The following is a 23,265-nucleotide window of genomic DNA, read 5'->3' as shown; positions in this document are numbered from 1 at the left end:
AAGCCCTTTGAAGCTGCACTGAAACTCTCATTTGGACCTTGAACCGTTTGGTTCCCATTGAAGTGCATTATATGGAGAAAATCCTGGAATGTTTTCATCAAAAACCTTCATTTCTTTTCGACTGAAGAAAGAAAGACGTGGACATCTTAGATGACATGGGGGTGAGTCAATTATCAGAAAAAGTTTTTTTTTTAAAGTGAACTAATCCTTTATAAAACATGATTACCGGTAAATATGCAACTCGATTTTTCTTTTTTCCCCCTCACACATGTCTCATATTTCATCTCAGCTTTTCACTGTATGTCTCCAAGTAATAATAAATTCTCAAAAATACTTGATATGGGGCAAAATTGCTGTATTTTGGAAATTATACTACAACTGTGGGGCAAATACATCTTTTTTAACACAATAAATATTACAATTTGTGTAGATTATAATTGCCTTCAATGTAATAAATCATTTTGGCAGTAGACTTTAACAGTTCTGGGACAAGGATAAAACCTTTTTTTTTTTTTTTTTGCACATGAAAGACACTTGAAAAGTAGGCAAAAAACAAAACAGCATTTAGCAAAATCTAAAAAGTTTTAGTAAAACCAACCCCACAGACAAAAAAGTGCCTGAAGTTAAAGAAACAATAAGAGCGTAAGCACATTTAACAATAAATGTCAAGCATGGACACGTATCTAGCAGAACGCAAGCTGATAAGGTGTGCAGGTCCGCTAACTAATGCAAAGACGTACATTTGGGTGTGTGCCCGATGACCTGAAATAAATCAGAGCTTAGATGGTCACCCGCTTGTTTGGATGTGCTGAGACGGATCACAAACACACAAAGCGCACCACCTGTGTGTCCCTCTGTTCCGTGTATGTGTGTGTGCTGGAGCATGCCAGAAACAGGACCTCCATTAATTAACCCACCTGCTGATAGCTTAGCACACTTGCAGAGTGGAGAGGCAGTATAAATACTCTGTTAGTTAGGTCATTAGCGTCTCCCTGCTTTACCTCTCCGACGCGTGAACAAAAAAATAAATAAATGGCAAAATCTCATTTAAAAGTGTGGCTACATTAATCACAGCCTCATATCAAAGTGTGATAATCACCTGAATTCTCTATTAAAGTAAAACTGCCAAACCCAGGGGAAATCTCACCTCTCTCTTTAATTGTTTTGAGTCTGTTAAAGGCTTTTTAATCTAAGATTAATTTATGCAATTTTAAATAACTCTACATATGATTAATAAGCTTGAAAATTAAAAAGAGTCCAAAGCAATTATAACAAGTGGTTGGTCATCACCTCATTAGAATGTGTTGGTGAACAGCGACAGCTCGGCGTAATGCGTGTCACAGTGTGTGTGTGTGTGAGGCTGATATTGAAGCCGAGAGAAAACACGAGAGATAGACACAGAGTAAGGAAGGTGAAGAAGTCGGAGTAATAACTAGGTCTTTTCAGATTTGCACACTAACGACCTGTTCCCTCTGGATATAGGACGATGTATATGACAATCTTTTAATTCAGCAGTCACCATGGGACAGACCATCTATTTGGATTAAAAAGCTGCAGGGTAGGTCTACTTCACTTATAGTTAAACTAACCCTGTGGTGAAAAAAATCAAGTTTTTAATGTTGTTTATATGCCTATGTGGTATTTAACATGGTTTAAGACGAACCATGCGCAAATTCATAAGTCAACACTATCGCTGAGTATTTTCACCTTAAAACTGCAGTGAACCAAAGACAGTCTCAAAAATGGGGTTTGAAATCACTGGTGTTTCTGACATCACAAACTACTTTGTAACCAATCAATCGCTGGTGTGAGTGAGTGGAGGCGGAACTAATTTTTAGGGCTGGGTATTGAGACAAATTTCACAATTCGATTCGATTTCAATTCACAAGCTTGCAATTCGATTACGATTCGATTCAATATCGATTATTTTGGATATCAGTTACAATTAAATGGCCATTTTTCTCAAGGGAATCAATCTCTTAACTAATGCTGTAAACTATGGGAGTCTAGTTGTAGCCTATAGGCTTCATTAGCCTAATATGAAGGTAATAATTAACTGTTTTGTAGCCATACAAACACTTAAATTACACTTTTATTTATTTTTATAAGAAGAAGATTATATGAAATATAAACATTTAAATGGTGGCTGTCATAACTTGTCAGATTTATTCAAATATGCATTAAATATTGAAGAACATTAAGATTATAATGCATGTGTAATATGGTGTATATATTTAGCAAAATGCTCCTCTCTAGAGTTATTTTTTCTAGCTAACTAACGAGTTTATGTGGGTTTTCTGAGGTAAATATGATGATACATTGATTACAAGCTGTTTAACTGACGTCTTTCCACGGTTGAAACGTTGATTGAGCGAATCAATGTGACATGATACGGATTTCGATAAGTTGTACTCTATCTTTAACACACTTTCAGATGCTCATTCATGTTTATTTAGCGCTGTGACTGGTATTATTAAGGCGGAAGAGAGATCAGCGCTGCTGCTTCTCCAGAGCGATCTCACGCCACAGCGCCAAAACGCTATTTATGTTTTTGAATTTCTAAAGAAAATGGACGTAATTTGAAAACTGAGACTTTGTTTCATATCAATAGTAACAAAGGACAAAGATTATTGCGATTTTTTGGATGCGCGCAGCCGCGATACAATGATCCATTCATTCAAATGAAACAGGATGACTAATCGATTCTTGAGATTAAAGAATCGATATCGGTTCATAAAAATGAGAATCGATTAATATCGAGAAATCGATATTTATTACCCAGCCCTACTAATTTTCAAATTCATAGAACTGCTTATCCTTGATGAGACAAGGGTGTTGAGTTACATTCAAGCTATTTAAGGCATGAAGACATTTTTTTGCATTTTTTAAGGGATACAATGGGCTCTATGCACGGCGGTATTTCCGGTGAAGGTTTAAGGATGCTCGATAACTTCCGCCGATCGTAGAGTCCAATGCAAAACCGAGAATTTATATTGAATTTTATACTCCATGGTTATACTAAAGAAACGTTAGTCACAAAAACAGATAAAACAGACACCCCTCGTTGTGTTTATGCTTCTTTTTAAAATTATATTAAATAAACATAACTATATATAAAATTACATCTAAACGTATTTACGTTTCGTTTCAAAGACGGGAGGACAGTAAATTTTGAAGACTCTGCCATAATCCAGTTTTCCTCGGTTTTCCTCCGCTTTAATCTCCACAACCAGAAATGGACGAGCATCCTTGTGTCAAATGCGGAACTCATGCGTGCATATAGCCCATTATTGACTAGAGGGGGACTTTAAGCTACATCTGTGAGTGAGATGGGAGGGTCGGGTACCAACACCTATTAAACCCAAGCACCTTAACAACACCAAAAGATTTCTACATCACTAAAACAGGTCTGTGTTTTACAAACTCAGTGTTTTCAGAAAACGGAATACACAATATTACTTGTTTTTGCTGGGAACCCAAGAACCTGTGTCTTATTAAGAACTAATACAGATTCTTGAACAAATTACTTCTGGCGGGTTTTTTTAGTGAATCAAAAACTTGCTGACTTTAAGACTTAGGTCCCATTTACACGTCCATTAGTTATTTTGAAAAACTGAGATTTCCCTTTGTTTGTGCCCTTTGTTTACACGCAAATGGAGAATTCGCCTCTGAAAACGATTCTTTCTAAAAACTCTGGCCAGAGTGGAGATTTTTGGCCTTCGTTTGCATGTACACTGAGAAAAACTGAGTTTCAGGCAGCCAACGTCACAATATGTGATTATTTATGGAATTCTGATCTGAACAGTATACACAGGTTTGTGTAAACAAACACTTTTCTGAAAACTGACAGGTGTGCACAAAGTTTTTTTTTCTAAACGAAGGGGTGAAATGTCCGTTTATGAAAATAGCCTGCCATGTGTAAACATAGCTTTAAATATCATAGGAGATACACTATTGTCTGAGGTCAGTTCAGATCCTGAATCCTGAAAAAAATGATCACGATTTCCACAAAAAAAAGTTAAGCAGCACAACTGTTTTTAACATTGATAATAAGAAATGGTTCCTGAGCAACAATGGACATGTGAGAATGAATTCAGCAATATCATCACAGACATAGAAAAGCTAAAATAGAAACAAGTTATTTGAAATAACATTACACTATTGCTCTTTTTTGTTAATTTAAATGAAGGCTTGGTTAAAACATTAAAACATTCTTACCAACTCCAATATATTATTTTCTTTCAATATATTTAATAATTTAAAATGTAATCATTAACATTTAATCATTTTAATGTAACTGTTACATTAATGTGAATCAGAATTAATAACATCCCTAATTTAAAGACAAACCCATTTAAAGTGGCTTTTGACAAGACTTTAAAAACTGCCCGAGCTAAATTGAAATTGATTGAGTTATTCTGATTTTCTGAGGTGTAATATTTGACCAAGTCTTTGTGGCGAAGAGAGTCCGGCAGCTTTGAAGACCCCCCATTATCAAGGGGGTGGGTGAGGAGGAGGGGTGGCAGACAGACAGTATCGAGAGCTAAAAGGTAGGATTACCCTCCGGGGAGTTCAAGAAGCTCCTCAGCGTGCTAATGTGTAAACAAGTCATCAGAGCGGTGTCAGAGGGCTTTCAAAGCCTGTTCTCATCCCAATCCCCACGGCACAGGCCGCTGGCATTCAGAGAGAGACTGTGTCTTTTTAAGAGCCGCTCCCATGGGTCTTAAAACACATGAACACAAGCAATCGCTCCTTAGCTCATCAGCCCACGTAATCAGGAAACGTGGGGGTGGATATAGGAGCGCTGTGACAGATTCTGTGAGTTTGTAGGACTCTTTCAGCTTTTTGTCCCTGGCTGAGGCTACTGCAGCTGAGCCCCCCAGACAGCCTGGGGTGGGTGTGGAAAAGGCCAGGAGGGGACAAAAGGTGCTAAAAGGCTGACTGACAATGAGAGAGAAAGATGTCAATCACTGCACTGCATCTAACTAAAACTAAGAGATTGCACGTTACAGACATATAAACAAGGGGGAAATAAACCTGGATCTCCTGAATTGAGTAAAAAAAAAAAAAGAAGGCAACAAGTGAGTAGAATAGTTGGATAAAGTTGATCCAACATGATCTTTCAGAAATCATTCTAATATGCTGCTCAGGAAACATTTCCTTTTATTATCAAAGTTGAAAACAGTTGTGCTGCTTAAAGGCCATTGCACACCGAGTACGAAATTTTAGTATGCGTTTTTTCGTGTTCGTCAGGCTAAAAATTCGTCACGCACAGAAAGCTTGCACACTGAGTTTGATGCGTATTTATTAAACCTTTGCGGAAAAAAACCCGCAAAAATACAAAATGGATTCGTCAAGCAGTGAGGATGATTTTGTTGCCCTCTTTCTTTTATTGAAAAGAGAAAAAAGAGAAAATATTGGGTCCATCCAATGCTGAAATTGTGCCGAGAGGAAGGAGTTCCACCTCCGTATCAAGGAGTTGCCAATTTATCCTGAGCGATTCAAAATTTACCTCAGAATGTCAGTTGATGCTTTGCTTGCGATTCTGGCGCTACATATTAAAAACAAGACCACCAATTTCAATGAACCAATCGATTCTGAACAGAGACCGGCAGTATGTCTACGCGCGGGGCCTGGTGGATGCGCTGGGCAGACAGAACAGCTGTATAGGCTACAGGTTATATATTGTACCCAAATAATACATTAGTTCGAATTGGCTGCTGTAATCACACCTTAATCAATCCGAAATTTCAATCTGATTGAAAGGGGAGGTTTATTCCTTTCGTAATCCAATCGAGAGAAGAGAAGATACTTGATCGAATTGAAACTGAAAGCACTGCGCATGTGGAATGATGTCCGGAACGAGGTCCTCAAAATGCTGGCTGTGGAGGCAAAAAACGCAGAAAATCGACACCAATCCAAATTTCTTTATGACGGACGAAAGTTTCGGAGGCGGTGTGCAAGCGAGATTGACATAGCGTGAGGTCGAATTTTTTTTTTACGTGCAAAAATTTCGGATGCGAATTTCGGACTCAGTGTGCAATGGCATTAACACTTATGTGAAAACATGATTCAGGATTTTTTGATGAATAGAAAGTTCAAAAGAAAATTTATTTGAAATATATTTGAGATCTTTTGTAAATTCTAAATGTCATTGATCCATTTAGCATCCCTGCTAAATAAAAGCTTTTCTTTAAAACAAAAAAAGTAAAATTAACAGTGATATATGTTTTATTAACAGTGCTTGAATATAGACATCTGATATTGGAGGATGAAGAAGATACAAGAACATCCCACAATCTCATCTACACTCAGAATGATGAGTTAAATCTTGTCTGTCTATCAATATGATGAGAGAGCAAACACTGAAGCACAGGTATCACACACACACACACCCAACCTGTTGTTTTAATCTTTCTCTTTTGTCCACTTTCAATAACTTCTGTCCTGATTTATTTGAGGGAAGGGTCTATGGGCGGGTAATTTTTTTATTTATTTATTTATTTTTTTAAATTTTCGATCTAATGAACAAAATAAGCTAGTTACATAGGAACGCGCCCGGAGATGATGGAAAACAAACGGAGAGCTCTGATAGCTGCAAGATCACGCAGAACGGTGTGAGTGCGTGTTAGAAATCAGGAATGGTGAGAGAACATTGTGCTTGGTACGTTTTCATCTTCAAATTAAACATTGGTCTTCAGGCTAGCGTGCTTCCCATAATGTTTACACATTAGATCAGTAGCCGGTCTTTTGTGGCTGTTAGAAATAGAATGCATTCGACCACATGAGCGTTCACACCACGAAAGCAATCTGGTGAAATGCGTTTGAGTACCTCTGAAAGTGGTTGAAAGTGGATAAGCTCAAAAACGTTAGACCCGCTCACAGTCACACCTGTATTCAGCATCGTCCACTTGTGATCCGATGGGCTAAAACGCATCTTAATACCAGGTTTAAACAAGGCCACAGTGTGCACTGCTGCATCTCTGCATTAGCAGTCAGATTATTGTGGACTGCGCTGTCTTTTAAAGGCTCTGAATGCTAACTTTTGTGAAAGTGTGAGCTGACACACAACCTCAAATTAAATCAGCCCAGCCAATGGGAGAGTTTAAGTTGTTCCAAGTGGCACAAAGACAGAAGGGAGACAGGACACGGTAATTATTGAGTTTTTCATAATAAGCATTAAGAGATTTAGCCTGAGAATCAGAATTCCAGTGAATCATGATGTACTTAATTTAAGTTTGAGTCTTAGAAATGAGACAGCAATGTTTCCTTTTTGGATGAGGACAATGAAAAAAAAATCCAACTTTTCCCCAAAATGACAATTTCCATGAATAGGTTAAACTTTAAACATAAAATACGCATCAAAATTAAACATTAAAAATTGGTTATAACTTTTAAAAAAAGGAAATTATTTAGACATTGTTTTAAATTTCCCTATAAAAAACCTACACCCTCCCTTGTGTATTCTCTTCGATTTAGAGTATATGAAGAGTAGAGTATATCTTTCATTAATTGTTTAGAGAGCTAAGAAATGCATCAGAGATCCCACTGATCAGACAATTTTAACATTAAAATCTTGTTACAACTTTTAATTAACCTCTGGCTGACAATCTCAACAAACTTCACATTGTTTAAAGTTCATGATCCCTTTTAAATAACCTGATAGAAGAAGCCTCAAAGAAGTTCTTATATTTACAAAAACATTAAATGTACACACATTTTTAAAGATGTTAAAATGTTAACATTTAAAAGGGTTTAATATCACAATGCTCAAGCACCGAGAGCAACTAATAGCTGTGTGCCCTTCATAAACACACAAAGCATCCTCACATTAACGCAGAACAATTGACCGCAGCTGCTTTTTTTGTCCTTCCTCAACTGAATCCCCAGCAGAAGAGTCAAAGGTTACCCAACACTTACAAAATTCAAATCAATAACCTGACGGCCATTGAACTTCTATGTTATAGATTAGTTGAGTATGGAAAATAGGATACATAAAGTTTTCAAAATAAAAACAGAAGAAACCAAAAGGTCAAGGTTTTAAACAAACCCAGACACAGAGTACCAACAAAAGCCTTCCCACCATCAAATACACCCATTCACTTCCCCATTGAATAATTGGCATTTTGTATTATAATCCTCTTGAAGGCTTATTCAGACTTAAGGGGGAAATGTAAAAGTAAGGAAAAGAAACTCACCATAAGGTTGTTTGGAGCAGGTCTTTCTTTGGGTTGCTTCCTCATACTGTGAAAAAAAAAGCAGAAGAGTTAATTATAAATGTGATGCATGTAGCAATTAATCCTCCACTGTTCATTTAAAAGGATGAAAGCAAAAGAAGCATGTCAGAAGGACAAACCTTGACTTACCCACATCACTTTAGGACTAATTTTACTCAGTATTATGTGTTATTGTGTATTTTGTGTTATTGTATGTGTATTTTACACAAAATATTCACGATATATGTTTTAAAATCATTTATCTGTCAATGTATTGAAAATATGAATCACACACTAACATTGAATCGCAAGGCAGTCTTTAAGTGCATAATACAGACTTTTAAAGGACTGATGCATGTACAGTATTTTATCATTTACTTCCCCTCATAGGTACAAATAATATTAGGTGTCTATGCAAGAGAAAAGAGTGTTCAGTACAGTTGAATTTGCACTGCACATCATCTTCAATGATGTTTCGTGTTTTCATGGTTTCTACAAAATAAAATGGAAATCGAGTCATTGATAGTCATGTCATTGATGGGCGACGCACAGACACGGTCCGTGTCCTGGTTAAAACTGCTTATTTCTCTGGATTTAAACATTTTTAAAAATATTTGGGATAATACTGTATGTATAATAAAGTACACAAATCAACAAACATTGTTCTAGTGGTTTTTGGATATTTTGATCCAAACATCTTACATAGTGTGCCTTTAAGGCCATTCTATTTGTTCTGCTATTACAGTGTTGCAAATGTTCAGTCATATTGTTTCCCCCCTTTACCTGATATAAAATTATCCATTCTCATCACTGTATACCACGGCAAGTCTACCACACTATCCATGAACCTGCAATGAAAACTTTCACCTCTCCATCCTGCTATTTCACAACCCATTTTACATTATCACCATCATCTGTATCAGAGTTATCATAAATTAAAACTAGACCAACAACCATAAAACATTATATAAAATATCATAACTGAAATTAATTTGAACTTGTTTTATTTCAGCTAGCTGCCAAAGCAACATCTTGTTGAAGAACTAAAATAACTCAATTTAACTAAACAAATTATAATACAGACTCTATAAGTATACATATACTATATCTATATCTATATATATATATATAAATGCCTTCTACAACACTCCTACTGTAGATCTTGCATCCAGTATGCATCTTTATCCTCACATCATCTTTATCATTGTTCTGTTGAGGTTAATATAACTGCATCACAAAGTGATAAAGGGAGAGGTAAGTAATTATCAATTCTCCTTGGCACAGATCACACCTAAGTGCAAGTAAATTAGTCAAGCTGACCCAGATAAGAAATGGTACTAGGGATTATAGGGACAGAGCAGCCTACAGAGGCATCATTTGGTCCATGATGAATGACACCCACTCAGAGCAGGCTAATAATAGAAAAGGATGTTGGAAGAGCAGTGCCAGGCAGGGGTGGCACTAGTGAGCCAGGTGACCTGTTTGTGTAAATAAAGTGAGTTGCAGATAAACATCAGCTGCTAAACAAGTCCCAAAACATCTGGGTTCACCCACCATGCCCAGAGGCCCAGAGCGCCAGAGAAACCATGAAAGAGGTTGGTGGGGAATTCTGTGTTTTGGGGCATGACCTGTGGAGGGCAAATTTGAGTGCAGATGTGTTTGAGAAACCAAGGTCAGGAGACCAGGGACAGATGTTGTATAAATATTTACTGTTGTGTATAGCTAGTCTAACTGCTGTAAGTTTGGTGTGTAGACTCAGGAAAGGCTATTGTGTGTTGGATCACTTCATGTTACAAGTTTTATACATGATTTTACACTAGTTCAGGCTCAATACATTTTTTTATGTTTTTGAAAGAAAATGCTGCATTTTTTATATCAAAAATACCATAAAAAGTCATATTGCGAAATATTATGATTTTAATATTATATATTTACAACCCCATTTCCAGAAAAGTTGAGACATTTTGTAAAATGCAATAAAAAACACAATCTGGGATTTGTTAATTCTCTTGAACCTTTTTTAACTGACAAAAGTACTAAGACAAGATTTCCAATGTTTTCACTGACCAACATAACTGTATTTTGTTAATATAAACAAACTTTGAATTTGATGGCTGCAACAGTCCAAACAAGTTGGGGTAGAGGGTTAGTTTTTTGGAATAGTTTTTTAAACCCCATTAGCAGGTGAATTGGTAATAGGTGAGGGAATCTTGTTTGGGTGTGAAAGAGATTCTCAGTAAAGATGGGTCCTTTGTGCTCAATGTCATGAGAGCATTGTCAAAATTCAAAAATCACAGCTCTCAAATCAAGATGGCAAAGCATTTATGTCTTTCACCATCTACCATACATATGTAAAAGCGCTTTGAGTACCTACAAAAGCGCTATATAAATGTAACAAACTACTATAACTATACATAATATTTTGAAAAGATTCGTTCAGTCTGTGTAGGGCAAGGCAGGAGACCTCCTTTAAATCTGTATGACCTTTGAGCTCTCATAAGGCATAGCATGAGAAAGCGTCATGCTGCTATGTTAAATACAGCCACTTGAGCTCAGGAGTACTTTATAAAACAGTTCTCTCTTAACTCAGTTTGACGCTGAATCAACTTGAATCTCTGTTCCACAAAAGGAGAAAGCTATACATCTGTTCAATGCAGAGATGCTGCCAAGCTCATCTCAGATGCTCTAAAAGACAGTGGAAATGTGTCCTGTGGTCAGATGAGTCCACGTTTCAGCTTGTTTTTTGGAAAAACTGGACGTCGAGTTCTCTATCCCCAAGACATCGAGATTTTCATCAGCGACAGGTACGAAAGCAAACATCTGTAATAATAGGGGGGGTGCATCAGTGCACATGGCATGGGTGACTTGCATGTGTGTAAAGGTACCATTGACATGGAAGCGTACTATACATTGGGATTGTAGAGAGACATTTAATGGCATCAGGATGACATCTTTCCTGGGAAGCAAAACTATGCCAGGCCTCATTCTGCGTGTGCTACAACTGAGTGGTTTCTAGACACTCTTCAACCATGGATGTGCCTGACTGACAGTCCAAATCTGTCTCTTATTGAAAACGCATGGCCCATCATGAAAAGGAGAATCAGACAACAATGATCACAGATTGTTGAGCAGATCTTTTTTATCAGGCAAAATTGGTTAAAAATTCCACTAGCAACAACTCCCAAATAATTAAACTGTAATTAAAAGGAAAGGTGATGTGACAACATATGCCTCTGTCCCAACTTTTTTTGGAGTGTGTTGCAGACACACTCAAAATTAAACAGTATTTACAAAATGACTTTTCTTTGTAATTTTGTCAGTTAAATGAAGGTTCAAGAGAATTAACACAGATGATTGATTATTGTAATGTATTTGATAAAATGTCCCAACTTTTCTGGAAATGGGGGTTGTGTGTGTGTGTGTATATATATATATATATATATATATATATTTTAATGTCCTGAATTAATTTTTTATTGAATAACATGTGTTCTTAGTTTTTGTTTTCATTTATCAGTGCAAATTCATCACAACATGATAGGGATTTATTTATTTATGAGAGGCGCAAGAGAAGAAAAAGGTGTTCAATTCGAAACACTCACCACTGAGTAATGAAGTGGACAAATTTCTCGCTGAACTGGCCGACTGGAAGCACGGGAGGATCCTAAAAATAAACAAATATACACTGTTAAAATCATTATTTACAAAAACATCCACAAAATATAATAAAAATATCAATAACATGTTTATACTTCACACAAAAAAAAAATATGGTTTATAACTTGTAGGTTTTATGTGGCCTTGACTACGTTCCAGAAAGGTTACAATCCATAATGAGGTATTATACGTGCGGAAAGTCAAAAGCAGCCTTGTATATTCAATTTTGGAAGCACCTGAACCCCTCTTTTGTTGGACAGTGGAAGATTTCTGATGCACAGAACATGGTACAAACACACACAAACAGACAAAAAGCTTGAAGAGAGAGAGAGAGAGAGCCATTCATGTAGCCTGGTTCTACCAGACTCTCGTACATACATTTCATTTGTACAGAGAGTCTGGCCTCCCTCAATTGAGAAACGTTTCCTTCCTTGTAGGCGGGTTCACTATTAAAGTTCAAATCTATTGGATCTGCCCAGAGTCACTCACGATCTGCCATAGCCAATCGCTAATGTGTGGTCGTGAGTGACGTATGTCATGCGCCAAAACGGCTGGAAACAACCATAGACAGTAAAAGAAACAACAAGTCCGAACTCCGAATGATCAGAGGATTAAATTTACAATAGGATTTCAGTCAACGAGAGCTGCAGGTTTTGTTAATCTAGGAACAATTATTAATTCGAAATGTATATTTAGTGATTATTCAGTCAATGCTGTAAGTTACAGTAAATGATCAGTCTGTCTGCAGATGTGTAATAAACAACAATTTTTCATATTACGTATTTTTGTTTCTTAATTACCTTAATTATGGTCTTCAAAGTATGTGTTTGTACATTTTTATATGGCATTTATTTTTTTTTTTTATTAAAACAAATTAACCATTGACATCTAAAACTGAAAATCAAATATAGTCTCCAAAGTATGGGTTTTCAAATTTTTATTTATGACAATTTTTTTTTTAAATCACAACCAATTTGTATGATTTACAACATGTAAAACTGACACACCAACCTCCTGTACGAGTGCACAAAGGGGCTCAAAATGTTCTATTCATCACAAGAATCAGTAAATTTACTGTTGGGAATCTGAGCGACTGACATGACTCCTGAGCGGATCTTCAACAATAGTTTAGCAGCCAGGACTCGGGGCTTCCGAACACCGCGAACACCAGGCTAAAGTCCAAAATGTCACGGTCATTGTGCACGAGCTGCCCAGCACAAACTTCCAACCTTTCTGCCTCCTTCACTTGGTCCTCCGTTGTGCAACAAGAGGTGAGACGACAACAATCCGGCTTTAAATTCTGTATATTCGGCAGTTTCTTTTCCAACAACGGACCGAATAGCTTTTCTCACGTCTTTCTCCGCTGCCATTACTGCACTCAAACTGACGCACTACATCAACGTCATCGTTCTCAGCCACTCCCTCTATTCGCTGATTGGTCCTACAAAAAATTGATTTCTGGAAACCTAAGGATATGGAGCGGTCCCAGACGCAGTACTGAAGGAAAATGAAATTGAGCGGAAGTGCGTAGGCGGGCGCAGCCAGGCTACCATTCATGGGCCCCTGAAGCAGAAAGCATACAGTTGATAAGAATATATAGTTACGACCTCAACCTCCAAATAGTTAACATGGTAACCAAATTAAATCAGCCACTTGTAAAGGACCGACACGCTGAAACTAAATGAAACAAGTGAAAATTCCAGATATCTTTCTCATTGGGTGAATAGGACACTTGCGGCAATGCACATATTCAGACACCACTGAGATCAAACTGACACATTCATTGTAATATAATCTTTATCAGAAAACTGGAGCCACAATTTTTACACGAGACTAGAGCAGAAAGAAAAAAAATGGCCTGTTTCAAAGAGAAGATTATTTGTATTCCAACCATAAAAATAATTTGAATGAATATGACCTTTGGGAAAGAAAGAAATTATTATATCAACATGTTACACAGATTTAAAAGCCGTCATGTTAAAGATAGAATTTAGATTCAAGGTGTTTGGGTGGGATTGATGTATTTGAAAGGAAATTGTTCTATTTTCACAAAAAGATAAGGGACAAAGAGAAGAAACTGCTTTAACAGCCAGTTGGAATTAAAGGAAACCTCTCCGGCACAATACAAGCAAAATGCCTTTTACAAAACAAGAATGGATAATGGAAAGAAATAACCTGATATGCCGTATATCAGACTCAGTCATTGATTCATTCAGAGCTAAGTTTACAATTCACTCCCCTAACTGAACAAGAGTTCTTTTTCTGTTAGTACTGATTTAAAATGGACCGAGAACCATTACTAAAAAGAAACATGCTAGATTTTTTTTCGCAGCGAATGGCACATATACAATCATGATCACTAGAATGACAGCATAAAAAGTACAAACACAACTAGAAAAAGTATTATATAAGGCCACATCCATGAGAAGCCAGAGCTTGCCATATCCGATTTGTTTCTTCCCTCGTTAAAAAAAAAAACAATGAAAAAAAATCAGTAAACACGGCGTCACCTCAAGAAATATCTGCGTATACACTAAACCACTAAAACCGTCTCAAAAGAGAGCTGTAATTCTGCCACTGAGATAAACTAAAAATGAAGACGACGACTAGGCGCATGCGCATAAACCTTGTGCGCTGTATACAATAAAAGGCTCAGTAGCTTATTTTACTTTTTTTTTTTAATTTTATTTTATTTACCAAGAAATTTATTGAACAATATAAACAACTATAAATGGCTTGGTACAAACAAAATAGGAAATGTCTAATTCAGACAACAGACAAGCATCATAGAATAAGAAAGAAAATATAAATAAAGTAAAAAAAAGAAATTAAAAAAGTAAATATTAAATAAAGGAATAAAAACGTATCAGTAGCTTCTGCAGCACGAACACAAGCATGTAGTCCGCAGTTGTTGTTGGAGTTCCGTGACATAGCGGTGTCCGAGTAGGATCGACGTGGGGTGATGACATCATTATTTCACAAAATATACGGATTGGCCGGCCTCACAAAAACGCAAGGGTGTCGTTTTCAGATTTATCCACTCTGCGATCCGGTTTAAAAAAACAGGCTCCCAAAACGGCGGATCTGTCTGGACGAAATGCCGATTCGATAGAACATTTTTACGTAAACAGCTAAACGGATCTCTGTGCGGAAAAGGCCTAACTGTTTATACAATTGTCGTGGAAAGTAGGACAAAAACTAAACCCAGTCTGTTAAAGAAGGAAGTGAACTAAAGTGCTTTTGATGTTTATTGAGCAAATCTGTGATTAGTCAACTAAAAAAGTAATTTGGCTCCTAAATGTTTCTTTTTAGGGGCCAACATCACCCAAGTCATTTTCTAGAGGGTGTGAAACAAACACCTATTCAAATGAACATAGCCAGAGGTGAACAAGCACAGCTATACATCATTACGCACCCAAGTCTCACAGCCTGGAGGCCACAGTACACATACATGTCCCATGCCTAGACCAAAACCACAGATTCAGAGCAACACGAATAACCAGCCACATGTAAATACAGCGAGATGCGCACAGCCTCACACACGTACGCGTACACAAACAGATGCACATACACTTATGGATGCGCAAACACCTTCATTTTGGGGTCTTTGATGTGGCGGCTGCATGAGGATGATGATGATGATGATGAAAGCAGTGTTACATTATGCAGCTTGCTGCCATTATCCAACACTACAAACAGAGCCAGACCACGGCCCGTCTTCCTCCACAATACCAGCAGTAAATATACATGTAATTGCCCAGCAGCAATTATCAGGCAAAATTAGATCAGTAATTACAGAGGTGAATTTAAGCCCGAGTCTTATTAGTAGCATCAGGGTTGTTTCAATGCACGAGCAAAGAGGGACAATTAAAGATGGGCTGCCGTTCAGATCTGAAATAGAGCGTCTCCTATAAAGAAGGGCACGACAAATCAGCAAGACTTGATCGAGAGAAAGTAAACAAGAGGACAAAAAAAAACAGCTCTGGCGTGCTTCACCTCATTTAGCCATTTATTCACCCTTCGCATGAGTGCTGCGAGACCTTGCGGCTGATTATTTATACCGAGGTCACCATGGAAACCAGCCATACATACTCAAACACAATGCCCTTCAAACAAGCTAGACTGTCATTAACCGCATCCTCTCCAAGTACAAGTGGTCAGATTACAAGATCAACTACCTTTGACCTTCCTGAATTTCTCCCACGAACTTCATGACACTTCTTGCTATCTAGTGATTTTCATCATCACTGATGGTATATAAGCTTATGTTTAATGGGTCTCAGATCTTACATTCACAACACAGAATAGTCATTCCCGCTTTTATGATAGACCGGGTCTTGATGCCCTTCTCAGGTGGATATCCTCTTTATTCTGCCTGTTTCTCATATTCTCTCAGGTACAGTTTCTAAATGTTCTCTTTTCTCCTGCTCTTTTAGTCCATCACATTCACTTTGCTTCTTTCTCGGTCTGTGCACTAGATTACTCTTTAAAGTAGGTCCTGGGGAGCACCCACAACTCCCATCTCAAACTCCCTCTCACTGTCTCTCTCCGAAGGTTGTAAATCAGTGGCAGTGAGTAATAAGGCCTTGGTCAGCTGAATGCAATCGGCAGCAGCGTGGCGGCGCGCTCTCTTGGCCTGAGGGAGATGGAGCGAAGGGCACGGCAGAAAATAGTTTGAGTGATGCCTCTGCCGGGTGAGTAATGAACAGTTCGCGCGGGTCAACTCATTACACGAGCGGCCGTTTAATTATTAATTACGTGCAGCAATCTATAGCAGAAAGGACACGTTCGGTATGTTTAATGTGTGTTTATGCTTCCCTCTCCATCGCTCTGTGGCGTTCTGTTATTAGCATGTGTCAGTGAGTAGCTCAAGCAGAGAGGAGAAGGGAGAGAATCCCCCACCACACACACACACACAATTAACACAATTACTTATTAATTACTCACATAGCGGTGGAAAGCGCATTTAAATGTTGTAGTTACCGTGGCCTACAGGCTTTAACTAAATGCTGAGGAGGCGATGCAATTTTGGTGATTGTTTGAGTGTGTTAAAGATGACCGTTCATATTACTTCAGATCTGCTAATTTAATGACACAATCAGCTGAGGTTTGCCATACAGCCATTCAGATCATATGTTTCTGTTACCTTGCCATCTTTATTTTAAATGAAAAAGGAAAATGGTGGCCTGGGGTGAACGTGTAGGGCTGCTGTTGAGCGAACAACAACAAATTTATAAAAGCTAGTAGCCTGGATTTCCCCATGCTGCCTTGCCGCAGCGCGATTTTATTCACGCTGCTAGGCAGCCTGGACACCATAAAACCAAATTTTCACCTGAGATAGGGAACCAATCACAGAATGGGGAGGGAGCAGCAAGACGATGACAATGTATATGCGACACACCGAAGCAGTTTTTTTATATCTATGAATCAATCCTTGCAGCGGATGCAAAAGTTACCTTTTGATACAGCATTTGTGTATACATAAATCTCCTAAATCTCTGACTTCTCTGAAATCTCTCAATTTTCTGTCGCTCTACATACGTCATCTGGTATCATTGAATCGATTGGCTATGAGCTACGTACAGGCGCATTTGATAGACATTCGTAGCACCCAATAATATGGCTCTTGGCATTCGTAAACCACACCTCAAATACGAGAAAATGAACATGTGGTTTCCAGACCTCATCTCATTCTCAATGATACGTGGTCTGGCGTTAGCCAGGCTAAAAAGACAGAGCATAACACAATGGGAAAGAATGTGGGGTTTAGACTTTTTTTTTTTTTCAACTATTTTGAGCTTAAAAATACAAAGTTCATGTTCAGCTGCAGTTTTATTGATAATAGTTGGAATGCACGATAATAATAAAATGAACAAGAACGGAGTGATCTGTTTTTGCAAATTAACTCTTCTGTTGTAAATGTCCCAAATGGGTGTGCAATAGATCAATCGATATAGTCCTGAATCGAATCGAAATCATACCGCAGAATTTTTTGAGGTATCGGCAAATATCGTATCGCTGGCTGAAGGAATCGTATCATCATTAACCGTCCGATTTACACCCCGAGTGAAATACTGCATTCAACTCCACATACATGCCAGAGTTAGGCATATCAGGTTATATCAGAGAAGTGAGTTTAACACAGAGCTGTATCTATTTCGAGGAATATCTGGGTTTAACTGACCCTTCAAAAAGACGAGGGTGAGAAAAAGTGTCAGGGTTTAGCTGGGTGTATTTTAGCGCCTAACAGATGTCAAGGTTAATGCAACAACTCTGTGGTCCATAACCCTCAGTTGTCCAGAGCCCTGTCATGCTACATTAAACCAGCAAACTGTGTGTGCGCGTTTCATTTTTTTTTTTTTTTCAAGTGTGTAAGAGATTGAATAAGAAGAGAGAGAGAAAAAGACAAAGAAGTGATTTGAAAATATTGAGCTGCAGTGTGCACTGTGTACAAATAAGAAAAAATATTAAACAGTTCATAATTTAGTCACTTATTTATTAACTATGATGATTATTTTACAAGTCAAACCCGGAGTTAAGCCAATTGTTCTGTTCACGGCCTTGACATCAGCACGGCCGAGCTCTCGAAAGCTCCAGCTCTTCAGAGCTCAACCCCTGAGCTGAGCTGATAATACACCTCGCTTCATTAGGAAACAAAATATCAGCTTTCCACCCCATTAGGGACGGTTTCGTACATGGGACACAGACTCACCTCATCAACAATGCACTGCAATAACTGAAGAGGCTGTGATAGAGGGGGGTAGGAGAAAAAGAGATTAGACCCCATACAACATCCTTACAGTGCAAAGGAAATCAAATCATTAATGCAATAAAACAGGTAGCAATACAGCTTAATCAAATGCACTCTGACTCGAGAAAAGCCATTTGATCTGTAATGTTTTCTTATTTCTAATGGCACCTCATCTGAATACAGGCTGTTAAGACAGAGCGTATTATTATCTGGTATTAACTTCCGAGGGAGGCAACCAAGCGAAGTGAGGAGAAAACTGCAAGGGGTTGCGAGAGGAGCTGCCTACATCTCTGAAAATACATGGGAAAAAAACACTTACCATTAAGGAGCCCTGGCTCTTTTGAATCTGTATAGAGAAAAAAATAATAGAGAAAGGGATTTAGGTGAGAATAAGTATGCGAGATCGAAAGCAAGCTACACCCAATTAGCATGTTACAATCACAAGCATTGCACCAGACCATGTTTATGATCACAGGCAGAAGATTAAAAAAACTGATGGCAATATATGGGCATATATGAAACTAAGTTTTCCTAATGAAATTGGGATAAGATTTACCTAGCATTTTTTAAAATAATTATTAATGTCATTTTCCTGCATTTTATTCAGCTCCAGGTTTAAATGTTTGACTACACTTATGATATACTCGACATGACAGTCCGGGGATAAAATAGTGCGTTATTACTTTGACAATCTTGACATAACTTGTTAAACAGGCATTGTTTTATATTCATATGCGCATTTTAATGTGATAATAATGCGATAACAATAAAACACATAAGGTTTCTACATAGCATTTCTGTTGGAAAAGGGAGTCCCAGTTAAAACCCTTCAGGTTTTTTTCAATTTCTACTTTGCAACCTCTTTAAATGGATACAACAATCATCTGAGAGGGAGATAATCTAAGTAGAAGATAGAGAATGCTTTCCCATATTTTGCAGGGATTTTTTTTTTTATCTGCTTGCACAAGGCCAATGCTCCGCTTATGCAATCTGATCAAAACATTCTGCCTGGACTGCATAATTTAAGCAAGCAGCTAATGGTCTAAGGCCACTCTGATGATATTACACAAGTCATTGATTCTCTTTCTCAATTATACACGGCCCAGCTCTCATTAAATACCAGTAGACACTGGACCTTTAATGTACAAATTGGTGACCTTGACGTGATATCGCAACAGGATTTCGCGAGCAACGTCCTTTCCAGCAAAGTATGGGTTTGAACATCTCCTTTTTCTTCTGCCACTGTGGTAAGTCAACTTTTTCTGCCCTTTTTAGAAGTTTTTGAGAAAATGTTGTTTGCACCGTTATGGGTCGGAAAGCCCTTTGTTTAATCCAGAACTACTGTATGTGATACTGGCGGTGCAGATGAAGAATGAAAACCCTTGTTAATAGATTTTAAAGATCATCTTGTTTGGTTAAGCAACAAGAAACGAAACCTAAAATTAGAATAACATTTTACAAATAATTTCTGGTAGCCTCAACGAAGAGCTGTAAAGTAAAGCCTAAAAGTTTTCAAATCAGCCGCATGTTTGTCGCCATTGTTATACGGACTTGTTGAAATAGAACGAGTAAATATCAGAAAGAAAATTTTCAGTTTATAAACTATCAGGAAACACGTGATTTTATAAATAAAGACAGGTTGATGCATTGTTTATGAAAAGCAAAATTTAGAAAATTTTAAATAGGATGATATGATTTACAGGCTCAAAATCATATCTCAAGGCTAAGCTAAATGCTAATGTCCATGCTGCATCCAAAACACTTAACCCTTTGTGTCACCGGCCCACCAGTTTCTTTTTTGAATGGCAAAACTTTCTGCCTGAACCGCATAATTTAAGCTAGCGTTCTGAGGCCACTCTGATGACATTACACAAGTCATTGATTCTCTTTCTCAATTATACACAGCCCAGCTCTCTTTAAATACCTGGAGACACTGGACCTTTAATGTAGGAACTAAATAACACACAGCATTGCCTAAAACTGCGAAGCAAGGCAATCACAGGACAATTAAAGGCATAAATATTTGTCGTATGCGCTATTTTCCAATTAAACCACTGGAGTAAGATGAAATACTTAAATGTGATCTCCACTAAACAATCAAGACGACTTTAAACACGACCATAAACTCAGCTACTTTTAAAAAAAAAATGTTAAAGGGCTACAATTCCTAAAGGTAAAACAGTGTGATTATTTATTTAAAAAGAAGCTTTTTCCGAAGTAATAAATAAAATGATTATTTCAGTAGGTTTTACATGAAATGACATTTCCGTCTTTCTACTTTGAAATTTCATGTTTAATTTTCTTAGTTTAGTTTCTTTGTAATTTTTTGCGAAATGTACACAAAAAATTAAAAATTAATTTTTTTGTGAAATGTACTAGTGATTTCAAAGCATAAAACAATTCTGTGAATAGATAGAAATGAGCTAAATAACACATTTAAAAAAGATTATTCTCCAAACCAAAATAGTGAGGTTAAATATACAATCAAACCAACTTCACTACACTCAAAGATTGCTGCTATTTGGTAATGACACTGGGGCGGATCTCTGTTTGTATCGCTCCATGCGTCTGTGTTGGAAAATTTTCCAGACCAAAATATGTGAGATGTGCAGAGTAAAAGCAGAGTTGCGTTATTTTGCCTGAGCCACCAGTGTTTTCGTTCACTCCAGGAATGTTCACAATGAGTTTTCACGAATGACCATGTGGCGGAAAATAAAAAACCTGAAGTGGAGCTAGAGCAGAGTGATTACACAACACTTGGGCCTAATTTTTCCTAAACTGCAAGTTACTCAATATTAACGGTTTACAGAATTGTTACACAAAATCAATATCACACTCAAAATGATTATAATAAATATGGCCACGGCTGTGATTACCTTCAGCCCCAACAGCTTGTTGTACAACAACACTCTTGCTAGGGTGATATTGCTTAAATATAGCACTAAAGCTCTAGGAGAGCAAAATCATACAGTATATTCAGATGAATATGGGGCTTAAAATGAGCTGAAACCAAAACAGCCGGAAAACAGAAAAGGCAACAACAAATCAATCAGGAGGAGAAGCGCTGGAGGCTGTATACACACGCCAGCCAGTCTGCAGTCTTCAAAGATTTTCCGAGCGAGCCATCGGGAGACGCCATTAACTCCTGACAAAGAATGCAAATTAATCCCAACATGGGGTGAGACGAAATTAAAGAGCCTTTTATAATCAATGACAAGATAACACATAGAAAACACACACACACACACCCTTGCAATCACGCATGGACTCGCACACAAAACATCGGCAGATTTGTGGCTCTGAGTGTGGGTGGAACGGGGGCAGGGCATCAAAAGTTTATGCAGAAATACAGCGGGCATCTCTCGAGATCTCACCGCACAATGGACAATGACTCTGCGAGCATGTGTGTGTGTGTGTGTGTGTGAGAGAGAGAGAAAGAACAGACAGATGCCTGGGCTGATGTGAGTGACAGGCCAGGCCTGAGGTAGCGTGTGTGCTGGCTGGGTGGTGTGTGTAAGCGTGTGTGTGTGATGCCTGCAGGTGAAGAGTCTGCAGCACCATATGGAGCTGTGAAAATTAACATCAAGAGCAAAAGCGCTCTAGCAGTGGGAGGTTTAGCTCTCCCTCTCTTTCTTACTGACTAACCCCCTCCCTCTTTCTCCTTCATGCTTCTCTCTCGCTTTCCCTCTCCATTTTCATTCCATATGAATTCAGAAATGCAAGAACAGAGAAAAGGGATAGTCAGAAAGATTAAAGGAGGAAGTAATAAATTAATGGGGTGTGTATACATGAAATGCTTCAGTATAATGCCTCTGGCACTATGGGCCTAGAAACAAAAAAAGTTTTGCCATTCATTGGCTTCAATCGCTATCACTTTAACTGAAAATAAAATATGAAGATGCCTTCGGAGAAGAACCGCAGATCTGAATGGGTTTCACACATTCCCATGTCGCGGTCTATGAGTATTTTTGTTGTTGTTGTTTTGATTAGATAGGTACAGACCAACTGCTAAAAGACACATTTCAGAAGAGAAACACTGTACAATATTTAACATTAAAAGATACAATAATGGTTCCAGACACTTTGTGTGTATGAAGGAGTGCTAGTACATGTGAATACATTAGTTTATGTAATAATACTCAGTGGATTAACATGATAATGGCCCTGTTAATAGATAATGCTGGAGAGCAGAGAAAAACAATTTCAAATGAGACGAGCCTCCAGGCCCAGGGATAATGCACACACAAATGCAGGCCTGTAGCCTTCTAATGTTATTTCTACCCATCAACTGTTCATCATTCCAAACAGTTTGTTCATCCTATATTTTGTCTTTCTATTCGGTTACAAATATCTAGTGTTAGACCTTATGATAAATCATAGCGCTCCTCATCAAGTCCTTTAAATTTCATGTATTGCCCATCAATTGTATTTAGTAACTTTTGCAATAGTGCGCATCAAGTGATGTGTGAGATAAAGCCCAAACACACACAAAGCCAAGCCCAGCCTCCGTGACTGTACGATGCTCAAGGCTTTGGCTCTAGATGCAGCCTCAAAATGTTCCTTTCTGATTTCCCCTGCATGCCCTGAGTGGCTGCTTTGTTTTAATATGCTAATTAACCCAACAGGCATGCTGGGAGTAAT

At 37.9% G+C, this 23,265-nt stretch overlaps 1 protein-coding gene across 2 annotated transcripts in view; it reads right to left on the bottom strand.

Moving 5' to 3' along the window:
• Positions 1-23,265, bottom strand: part of map2k5 (mitogen-activated protein kinase kinase 5) — a 68,143-nt gene that overhangs the window by 1,731 nt on the left and 43,147 nt on the right. For both annotated transcript variants that reach the window (XM_089129531.1, XM_089129530.1), the window contains exons 18-21: positions 18,944-18,970; positions 18,586-18,618; positions 11,819-11,880; positions 8,199-8,244 (exon numbers count right to left, since the gene is read on the bottom strand). In XM_089129531.1, coding sequence (XP_088985657.1) covers positions 8,199-8,244; positions 11,819-11,880; positions 18,586-18,618; positions 18,944-18,970 — 168 coding nt within the window. The remainder of the gene's footprint in view (positions 1-8,198; positions 8,245-11,818; positions 11,881-18,585; positions 18,619-18,943; positions 18,971-23,265) is intronic.

Source organism: Pimephales promelas, chromosome 1, assembly GCF_988280905.1.
Source record: "Pimephales promelas chromosome 1, fPimPro1.hap1.1, whole genome shotgun sequence".
Classification (NCBI taxonomy): domain Eukaryota; kingdom Metazoa; phylum Chordata; class Actinopteri; order Cypriniformes; family Leuciscidae; genus Pimephales; species Pimephales promelas.
The sequence above is the reverse complement of the archived record's forward strand: the minus strand, read 5'-3'. Positions and strand labels throughout refer to the sequence as shown.